This window comes from Chanos chanos, chromosome 3 (assembly GCF_902362185.1).
Source record: "Chanos chanos chromosome 3, fChaCha1.1, whole genome shotgun sequence".
In the NCBI taxonomy this organism is placed as follows: domain Eukaryota; kingdom Metazoa; phylum Chordata; class Actinopteri; order Gonorynchiformes; family Chanidae; genus Chanos; species Chanos chanos.
Genome location: NC_044497.1, coordinates 56,530,315 through 56,541,980, shown reverse-complemented (window position 1 = coordinate 56,541,980; position 11,666 = coordinate 56,530,315). Strand labels below are relative to the sequence as shown.

At 43.5% G+C, this 11,666-nt stretch overlaps 1 protein-coding gene across 1 annotated transcript; it reads right to left on the bottom strand.

Moving 5' to 3' along the window:
- Positions 1–1,886: 1,886 nt before the first annotated feature.
- On the bottom strand, positions 1,887–6,404 carry cabp1b (calcium binding protein 1b). The gene is made up of 7 exons (XM_030768267.1): positions 6,264–6,404; positions 4,914–4,944; positions 3,796–3,939; positions 3,451–3,560; positions 2,647–2,721; positions 2,479–2,551; positions 1,887–1,912 (listed from the first exon to the last, which is right to left on the bottom strand). The coding sequence occupies exons 1-7, from the start codon at positions 6,372–6,374 to the stop codon at positions 1,887–1,889; spliced, it is 570 nt and encodes a 189-aa protein (XP_030624127.1). The 5' UTR covers positions 6,375–6,404.
- Between the last annotated feature and the right edge of the window lie 5,262 nt (positions 6,405–11,666).

Below are 11,666 nucleotides of genomic sequence, written 5' to 3'. Positions count from 1 at the left end.
CAGACTTAAAAACTTTTATTCTGTCACTGAGGCGCTTTTTACTCCCTAGCTTCCTTCATTTCAGTCTTACGCCTTCAGCCTCTCAATCTGAAGAAAATTCTTGTTTATGCAGAAACCCGTTTCTGAAGTGAAATTTTCAAATTAGCATAGCCAGAGGGAAAAACGAATACCCAATGCTCGATAAAGTCCCAAGAAACTTTTTAATGAAATCTATACATGACTACAAACATCTTATTTTTCAGCATGCATAGAATCACAGTTCAGACAGATTATCACAAGTAAAATATTTTGTAAGAGAAACAAGCTCCATACACGCTCACGCGCACACGCTCACACACACACGCACGCACGCACGCATGCATGCACACAGACATGCAAACTTTCCACAGTGCCGAAGTCTTGAAACTTACAGCGAATTGAGGTAATCAGAGGTACTCATTTGTGTATTACCGGAATCCACTGAAGTTGAACACACAAACTACTGTGCCATGGAGACAAAACGTAGTTACAAGGGAGGACAGTGATGCCCCCAAAATCTCAAAGGGATGCGTACTCACTATAGCTACACTATTATGGTAGCACAAGTAATCATGCGATTACAGTGTGCGTCGCGCTAAATCGGATCCTAGCTACTGTTGTCCCAACAACAAGAGATGCTTATTTTTGTGCTTGCCACACAGAGCTAAAACCTATAGGTATTGTGTTATCTGTAAATGTATCCATTTATACAAGTTGTTTTGTAAAGTAATATAACATGTCGAAGTGCGTCAGTGCAAATATATCAATGTACAATAAATAATGACAAAGAATTTCCAGCATTTGCCATGAATCTACATATTATAAATATCAAAAAGATATGCTTTTGTAAATGTATATGTAAGATAGATTTTGTAATAATATAGATGCAGGTCATTAAAGGGAGACTGAAAGACACACTCATTGTCTCACACACATACAAACATTAATCATTATTTTCATGTAAGAAACATACAAATAGTATTGCAGTTTTTATGGGGCACCTATACCAAAAAAAAATAATGTATCAACTTTCAAGTGCCTGGAATGGAATGAGAGCTCTGGAAACAGTTCCCCAGTTAATAATTAATCTGTCTCAACCTATATGAAAACACTGGTAATTGTGATTATGCTAGAGCCCAAATCTTTATAGAGTGAAAGCTCTTTTAAACAGACAGCTCTTAACATGCTATAAATGTTATCAACGAAATACTCTATCCGATTTGATAAAACTGACATCTACTGTTGATGTGTGGTCAAAAATCAAGATTCAATGTATTCAGATATGTATGTGTAGAAAAATGTCAATATTTGACACGGCTGCAATTCCATGTTCTGTCCATTGGAGGCTGCTATTTCTCCTTTTTCACGACTCATCTTCATTTTCAGCCTCATCTCAGCGTGTTCATTTGCTCAGTTCAGCAATGCTACAGAAGAGCTTATATGAAAAAACAAAAAAAAGTTTCTAATGGTTAAGGTTTGGGTGTGCACTAAAGGTTAGGCTTAGAGGTCAGGGGTCAGGGATAGTAGCTCTGTAACACTTATCACAACAATTTGAGTAAAATTTCATATAACAATAATAAAACATGTCACAACGTATGTCTGAAAGCTTGAAAATATGGTTTCCACATGTCAGTGTTTCATGTCTTGTTTTGATGAGATGTGGTTGTGATGTGAGTGTCCCGCTGAGCGTGGACCTGTGAGCTGGATGCTGCAGCAGAGTGCTGGTCGGACAGCTGAGAGGTAAGAGGTTATTTTCCAGATCTTTCTCTGATCAAGTCTGCAAGTCTCTGCCCTTTTCCTCTTTTCTGCCCTTTTCTCTCACAGAATCACAGACCGAAACCCCGTCGTACGATCCTCCCCTCTGCCCTTCAGCGGGACATCATCCGCACAAACTCTGCAAAAGAAAGAAAGACAGAAAGAAAGAAAGAACGAAAGAAAGAAAGAGAGAAAGAAGGAAGGGAAATGTGAACATGAATAGTGTTCAATTCATTTTCTGCTCCCCACCTCCGACCCCCCCAAAAATAAAAAAGACTGACTGAGTAAGAGAAGGTCTGTCTTTGTGAGATGTTCGTGTGTCTGAGTGAGCGTGTGCCGTGTGATTCACTGGATTGGCTATTTTTGTCCCCGTGCCTCTCTGGACATTTTTTCCCTCTCTGAGTAATCTGTGAGGTGACATAATCCCTCAGTTTGGAGATAATCTGACAGAGAGTGTTGCTGCTCTTGTCCCGCCATCCTTCCCCTCCTCACCGAGACAGCATCGCCCGGAACCAAACTGCTCGGATTCAGACTCGGACCGAGGGAAGATCCGGTCTGAACGGTTTACCAGTTCACACAGAATACCAACCCTTTCACCGAGGATTCACCGAAAATGACGCATCTGACTGTTTAATTCAAAAGAGTGGAACATAGTCTGCTTTGCTTCTAGAATTAGAAATTAAAACATGACTTATTCAGTCTTACCTTCAAAGTCTACGTGCCCATCTCCATTCAGATCAATATCCCGTAAGATGTCTTCTAGATCTCTGTGACCAACCTGAAAACAAGCGACACAATACATTTTTGAGGGGGGGGGGGGGGCGACACTAACACGCAGCACGCGCTGACAGATGATTGGTCCTTTGTCTTTACCTGTTGTCCTAACAGTTTCTTCATGGCCTCTCGTAGTTCTGCCGTGCTGATCTGGCCGTCACCATTGGTGTCAAACTGGGAGAGGATGAAGGATAAGTCTTAAAGAGGAGTTCATCACCAAAACACCTGAATGCCTCAGACCTGCTGTATGACGCTTTAGTTTATAACTCAACACCTGAATGACTCAGATCCACTGTATGAGGCTTTAGTTTATAACTCAACACTTGGATGACTCAGACCCACTGTATGAGGCTGTAGTTTATAATTTAACACCTGAATGGCTCAGATCTGTTGTATGACGCTTTAGTTTATAACTCAACACCTGAATGACTCAGATCCACTGTATGAGGCTTTAGTTTATAATTCAAAGACAGAACTGCAGGCAGAGTCATCTCAATATTTCTTGTCACTTATGAGAACTTAACTGTTCAGTTCTTGATGTAATCATATTAATCTTCATGTCTCCTCACTCAACCCCCCCCCCCCCCCCCCCCCCCCCCCAATCACTGTGACTCTCTCTGCACAAAGCTCCATCACTGTATCTTTATCCTCTGTCACACTCTCACGCCCTCTCTCCAATCATTTTCTTTCTGTCTTTTCCTGAGGTCCTCCTCGTTTTCACCCCCTCTCTTTGTAATTAGCAGTCGATCTTTACTGTGCTCTCCCTCCAGCCAATCAGAGACCACGCTGGTTGGTTGACATGAGAGGTCATGGGGCTGGATTTGGTCTACCGTGTCCTGTATCATCCGTTCTCTGGAGGCCGTCATTTCCCCGCCGTGTCCAGCGACCCCTTTAAAACCTCACCTCCTTAAACGCGTCCCTCAGCTCCTTCACGCCGATCATGTCCGCAGTCTCCGCCAGGAGTTTGGGTCCCATCAGCTCCACGAAGTCCTCAAAGTCCACGTGCCCGCCCACTGTCACGACGACACACAGCACCGCTCATTAACGTTTGGCCAACATGAGTAATACTGCAAAGTCTCCTTCTCTCTCTCTCTCTCTCTCTCTCTCTCTCTCTCCTCCCCCTCTCTCCCTCTCTCTCTCTCCCCTCTCTCTCTCTCTGTCCTCTCTCTCTCCTGTCTCTCTCTCTTCCCCCCTCTCTCTCCCTCTCTCCCTCTCTCTCTCCCCCTCTCTCTCTCTGGGCACACTCACAGTTCATGTTGATCTGTTGGCTGAGCTCAATCAGTTCCATCTCTGTGGGCATGTATCCCATAGTCCTCATGCAGTTACCCAGGTCCTTACACCCGATGAAGCCGTCCTTATCCTTATCAAACTCCTTAAAGGCCTCCCGCAGCTCTGAGACACACAGACAGAGAGAGAGATCATTGTGTATACTGTGTATGTTTTTGACTGTATGTATCACCTGTATCACACATGGCTTTGGCATTCTTTAAAATCATGCCAATAAGGCTTAAATGAATTAAATTGGAAATTGAAAGAGAAACTGAGACACAGGGAGGGAGGGAGAAAGAGAGTGAGATTAAAGGAGAGACAAACAGAGAGGCAGAGAGAGGGAGAAAGGGAAAGAGAGAGAGAGAGAGTGAACATGAAAGAGAGAGAGAGAGAAAGGGAAAGAGACAGAGAGAGTGAACATGAAAGAGAGAGAGAGAGAGAGAGAGAGAGAGAAAAAGAGAGGGAGAGAGCCCGAGAGAGAAAGAGAGAGAGAGAGAGAGGGAGAGAGCCCGAGAGAGAGAGAATATTTCTCTTTTTAAATGGCTCGTCCTTTTGAATGCTGTTTGTAATGCAGACACGTTTTGCTGACAGGTTGGGTGAGTGGCTATGTTAGCATGAGAACACAGTGAAGGTCTATAGAGAGCCCTTAACACACTGGGTCCCACAGCATGGAGCTCTCCAATTCCCCCCATGAACATACCAATCCCACTATTCTACAAGGACCCTAACTGGGACAGGTCTGTTCTGGTTGTTGTTGTTGTTGTTGTTGTTGTTGTTGATGATGATGATGCTGCTGCTGCTGCCGCCGCTGATAAATACAATTATTTTAGATATTATCTTTAATATTTTATCAAACCGCTGACATAAATCACCCAAAATAATGGGCTGTACTCTCATTATGACGTCCTTTCCCATGATGCTTTGCGTCATTTGCTCTTTTTCTGAAGCCTGTTAAATATGATAAGAGGTGGTCATAAAAAGCCACATGACAGTTTTGAGATCTAATGAAAGAAAATCCCTTATTTGCTCTTGACTGATCAACGTATCTGAAATGAAGGAGAGATGACAAAGTCGTCTGTAAACATGTCGAAACTCACCGTCCAGCTCCTCTGGTCTCAGCTCTCGGTCCTGCAGCCAAGAAGAATAATCAGTTAAAAACATGAATGCACTGGAATCACACAGCTGGTGGTGTGAGTTTGACACACACTGGAGGAGGAGCCAAACAGTTTAGAGTCACACGTTAAGACATTAGTGAACGAGTCTGAATCAGAGTCTGTCCGTTTAAACACAAACCTCTCGCAGCTAAAGAGTGCAGTTACGCCATGACGCGTCATCTCATGTCCGTAACGCGTGAACGATAATCCCTCCGCTGCCGCGGAGAGAAAATCTCAGCACTGATTACGGCTGTGTCGAATGTTCCCTCTCATAAAGCCAAACCGTTTTCGATTGCTTGTAATGATGCTCACTTCTGAGATGAAGGACCATTTTTGCAAGTTGTTTGTCTGAGCGATGGCTGAGAGATGGAAATTGCTAATGAGTTTCCACTGACTCAGAACGTCACGGTCGACCTCTGATTTCTGACCTCTGACATCTGAGCTCTCCCTCTCTCCCTTTAACCTCAGCTCCTGCTCCAGTTTCTCATCTCCTGGCACCTCCCCTCTGCCAGAGGAGCGCTCCTCAGCGAGGCCAATGAGGCAGAAACCCGTCTCAAAACGATTAGCTTACACCTCCTTTTCATTACGAGACGCTGACCCTCCAATCCCCATCGGGGGACGGATGAGTGTCCTCCATCTGTCTGCAGGCCCAGGACTCTGTCCTAGGACCCAGCGGGCGGGCAGAGAACACACTGTGTTAACCCAAAGCATGAGGCATGGTCTTACCAGTGACCAAAAAGTCAAGGCTGCAGATTAGATTCAGGGCAGCTCCGTGTTAGAGCAGTGAAACAGAACAGTACCGAGGCCTCTTAAGAGGCAAAACATCAGACCAGAGCAGCTCAGAGGAGCATTATTTAAATAATGAACAGATTTGATCACGTACGAGGACATGTTGAGAGACACAGTGAGATGTAATCACAGTCTGTGAGTTCTGCCTGATACATTTGCACGTATGTGTGAGTCGATCTTTAACACGTGTGAGTGTGTATGTGTGTGTGAGTCGCTCTTTAACACGTGTGAGTGTGTGTGTGTGTGTGTGTGAGTCGATCTTTAACACGTGTGAGTGTGTGTATGTGTGTGCACCCCTTTCTGCCTCCTCCTATTCTTCTAATCTTCCCATTCACCCTTTTGTGCAATCTGTGAGTTTGTGTGTGTGTGTGTGTGTGTGTGTGTGTACATGCATGTGCATGTGTGTATGTGTGTGTGAGTGCATGTGTGTATTTCTGTGTGTGAGTGCATGTGTGTATTTCTGTGTGTGTGTGTGTCGGTATATGCGTGTCCAGACTTACGTACAGTCTGGCGGCTTTCTGCGAAGCCCTTGCGGAGAAAGATGCAGGCCGGGCCCAGCACATTGTGCATGAGGGTGCAGTTCTGGGCCAGAGCCACCAGGGCGTCCCCTGACATGACGCCGTCGTCACTGGACTGCACTGCTTTGTAACTCCTCTTCCGATCCTGAGCACAGGAACCCCCCCCAGGTGTGCCCAGGTACACAGCCAGGGGAGGTGGGTAGGGGAGCAGAGGTACAGTTAGAGACCACTCACACATCGGTGTGTATGACAAACAGCTGAGATATGCGAGGTGTGTAAGGAAGATGGTGGAAGGGGTTTGGACACAATGAGGCAGTCGGTATGTATGTTTGACTCCGAGTCAGTGTCTTCACTGAGACTCCCAGCGTATGTCTGGCTACCACACTTAGCACACTCCCCACTACATTCACCTGCCTGGTTCGTCTTAAAGTTAGAGATACTGATCTGTGATGCCTAACGTCAGCCTTCCCTGCCTGTGGACGTCTAAGCCCCTGTTTCACACGCCCCTTTCACACAACCACAAACACAAACACAGATACCATATGGATGACCCTTCTTTCACACTAATGCAAACACAAACACCATACAAATGACTCCCCTTTCACACAAACACCATACGGACAACTCTTTTTTCACACAAACACCATATGGATAACTCCTCTTTCACACAAACACAAATGACTCCTCTTTCACACAAACACCATACGGACGACTCCTCTTTCACACAAACACAAATGACTCCTCTTTCGCACAAACACCATTCAAGTGACTCCTCTTTCACACAAACACCATACAAATGACTCCTCTTTCGCACAAACACCATTCAAATGACTCCTCTTTCACACAAACACCACATGGACAACTCCTCTTTCACACAAACACAATACAAATGACTGACTCCTCTTTCACACAAACACCATACAAATGACTCCTCTTTCACACAAACACCATACAAATGACTCCTCTTTCACACAAACACCACACGGACAACTCCTCTTTCACACAAACACCATACAAATGACTCCTCTTTCACACAAACACCATACGGACAACTCCTCTTTCACACAAACACCATACAAATGACTGAGTCCTCTTTCACACAAACACCATTCAAATGACTCCTCATTCACACAAACACCACACGGACAACTCCTTTCACACAAACACCATACAAATGACTGACTCCTCTTTCACACAAACACCATTCAAGTGACTCCTCTTTCACACAAACACCATACAAATGACTGACTCCTCTTTCACACAAACACCATACAAGTGACTCCTCTTTCACACAAACACCATACAAATGACTCCTCTTTCGCACAAACACCATTCAAGTGACTCCTCTTTCACACAAACACCATACAAATGACTCCTCTTTCGCACAAACACCATTCAAATGACTCCTCTTTCACACAAACACCATACAAATGACTCCTCTTTCGCACAAACACCATTCAAATGACTCCTCTTTCACACAAACACCACATGGACAACTCCTCTTTCACACAAACACAATACAAATGACTGACTCCTCTTTCACACAAACACCATACAAATGACTCCTCTTTCACACAAACACCATTCAAATGACTCCTCTTTCACACAAACACCATACAAATGACTCCTCTTTCACACAAACACCACACGGACAACTCCTCTTTCACACAAACACCATACAAATGACTCCTCTTTCACACAAACACCATACGGACAACTCCTCTTTCACACAAACACCATACAAATGACTGACTCCTCTTTCACACAAACACCATTCAAATGACTCCTCATTCACACAAACACCACACGGACAACTCCTTTCACACAAACACCATACAAATGACTGACTCCTCTTTCACACAAACACCATTCAAGTGACTCCTCTTTCACACAAACACCATACAAATGACTGACTCCTCTTTCACACAAACACCATTCAAGTGACTCCTCTTTCACACAAACACCATACAAATGACTCCTCTTTCGCACAAACACCATTCAAGTGACTCCTCTTTCACACAAACACCATACAAATGACTCCTCTTTCACACAAACACCATTCAAATGACTCCTCTTTCACACAAACACCACATGGACAACTCCCCTTTCACACAAACACCATACAAATGACTGACTCCTCTTTCACACAAACACCATACAAATGACTCCTCTTTCACACAAACACCATACAAATGACTCCTCTTTCACACAAACACCATACAAATGACTCCTCTTTCACACAAACACCACACGGACAACTCCTCTTTCACACAAACACCATACAAATGACTCCTCTTTCACACAAACACCATACGGACAACTCCTCTTTCACACAAACACAATACAAATGACTGACTCCTCTTTCACACAAACACCATACAAATGACTCCTCTTTCACACAAACACCATACAAATGGCTGACTCCTCTTTTACACAAACACCATTCAAATGACTGACTCCTCTTTCACACAAACACCATTCAAATGACTCCTCTTTCACACAAACACCACATGGACAACTCCCCTTTCACACAAACACCATACAAATGACTGACTCCTCTTTCACACAAACACCATACAAATGACTCCTATTTCACACAAACACCATTCAAATGACTCCTCTTTCACACAAACACCATACAAATGACTCCTCTTTCACACAAACACCACACGGACAACTCCTCTTTCACACAAACACCATACAAATGACTCCTCTTTCACACAAACACCATACGGACAACTCCTCTTTCACACAAACACCATACAAATGACTCCTCTTTCGCACAAACACCATACAAATGACTCCTCTTTCACACAAACACCATACAAATGGCTGACTCCTCTTTTACACAAACACCATTCAAATGACTGACTCCTCTTTCACACAAACACCATACAAATGACTCCTCTTTCGCACAAACACCATACAAATGACTGACTCCTCTTTCACCCAAACACCATACAAATGACTCCTCTTTCGCACAAACACCATTCAAATGACTCCTCTTTCACACAAACACCACATGGACAACTCCTCTTTCACACAAACACCATACAAATGACTGACTCCTCTTTCACACAAACACCATACAAATGACTCCTCTTTCACACAAACACCATACAAATGACTCCTCTTTCGCACAAACACCATTCAAATGACTCCTCTTTCACACAAACACCACATGGACAACTCCTCTTTCACACAAACACAATACAAATGACTGACTCCTCTTTCACACAAACACCATACAAATGACTCCTCTTTCACACAAACACCATTCAAATGACTCCTCTTTCACACAAACACCATACAAATGACTCCTCTTTCACACAAACACCACACGGACAACTCCTCTTTCACACAAACACCATACAAATGACTCCTCTTTCACACAAACACCATACGGACAACTCCTCTTTCACACAAACACCATACAAATGACTGACTCCTCTTTCACACAAACACCATTCAAATGACTCCTCATTCACACAAACACCACACGGACAACTCCTTTCACACAAACACCATACAAATGACTGACTCCTCTTTCACACAAACACCATTCAAGTGACTCCTCTTTCACACAAACACCATACAAATGACTGACTCCTCTTTCACACAAACACCATTCAAGTGACTCCTCTTTCACACAAACACCATACAAATGACTCCTCTTTCGCACAAACACCATTCAAGTGACTCCTCTTTCACACAAACACCATACAAATGACTCCTCTTTCACACAAACACCATTCAAATGACTCCTCTTTCACACAAACACCACATGGACAACTCCCCTTTCACACAAACACCATACAAATGACTGACTCCTCTTTCACACAAACACCATACAAATGACTCCTCTTTCACACAAACACCATTCAAATGACTCCTCTTTCACACAAACACCATACAAATGACTCCTCTTTCACACAAACACCACACGGACAACTCCTCTTTCACACAAACACCATACAAATGACTCCTCTTTCACACAAACACCATACGGACAACTCCTCTTTCACACAAACACAATACAAATGACTGACTCCTCTTTCACACAAACACCATACAAATGACTCCTCTTTCACACAAACACCATACAAATGGCTGACTCCTCTTTTACACAAACACCATTCAAATGACTGACTCCTCTTTCACACAAACACCATTCAAATGACTCCTCTTTCACACAAACACCACATGGACAACTCCCCTTTCACACAAACACCATACAAATGACTGACTCCTCTTTCACACAAACACCATACAAATGACTCCTATTTCACACAAACACCATTCAAATGACTCCTCTTTCACACAAACACCATACAAATGACTCCTCTTTCACACAAACACCACACGGACAACTCCTCTTTCACACAAACACCATACAAATGACTCCTCTTTCACACAAACACCATACGGACAACTCCTCTTTCACACAAACACCATACAAATGACTCCTCTTTCGCACAAACACCATACAAATGACTCCTCTTTCACACAAACACCATACAAATGGCTGACTCCTCTTTTACACAAACACCATTCAAATGACTGACTCCTCTTTCACACAAACACCATACAAATGACTCCTCTTTCGCACAAACACCATACAAATGACTGACTCCTCTTTCACCCAAACACCATACAAATGACTCCTCTTTCGCACAAACACCATTCAAATGACTCCTCTTTCACACAAACACCACATGGACAACTCCTCTTTCACACAAACACCATACAAATGACTGACTCCTCTTTCACACAAACACCATACAAATGACTCCTCTTTCACACAAACACCATACAAATGACTCCTCTTTCGCACAAACACCATTCAAGTGACTCCTCTTTCACACAAACACCATTCAAATGACTCCTCTTTCACACAAACACCATACAAATGACTCCTCTTTCACACAAACACCATTCAAGTGACTCCTCTTTCACACAAACACCATACAAATGACTCCTCTTTCACACAAACACCACACGGACAACTCCTCTTTCACACAAACACCGTTCAAGTGACTCCTCTTTTACACAAACACCATACAAATGACTGACTCCTCTTTCACACAAACACCATTCAAGTGACTCCTCTTTCGCACAAACACCATACAAATGACTCCTCTTTCGCACAAACACCATTCAAGTGACTCCTCTTTCACACAAACACCATTCAAATGACTCCTCTTTCACACAAACACCATTCAAATGACTCCTCTTTCACACAAACACCACACGGACAACTCCTCTTTCACACAAACACCATACAAATGACTCCTCTTTCACACAAACACCATACGGACAACTCCTCTTTCACACAAACACAATACAAATGACTGACTCCTCTTTTACACAAACACCATACAAATGACTC

Bases quoted from the DNA above. Each gene is read 5' to 3' on its own strand.
- cabp1b (XM_030768267.1), bottom strand. From the start codon at position 6,374: ATGTCAGGGGACGCCCTGGTGGCTCTGGCCCAGAACTGCACCCTCATG. The intron at 2,722-3,450 runs GTGAGGTTTTAA...ATCCTCTCCCAG, and splicing joins TGAGGGACGCGTTTAAGGAG to TTTGACACCAATGGTGACGG. The intron at 2,552-2,646 runs GTAAAGACAAAG...GCTTGTTTTCAG, and splicing joins AGAAACTGTTAGGACAACAG to GTTGGTCACAGAGATCTAGA.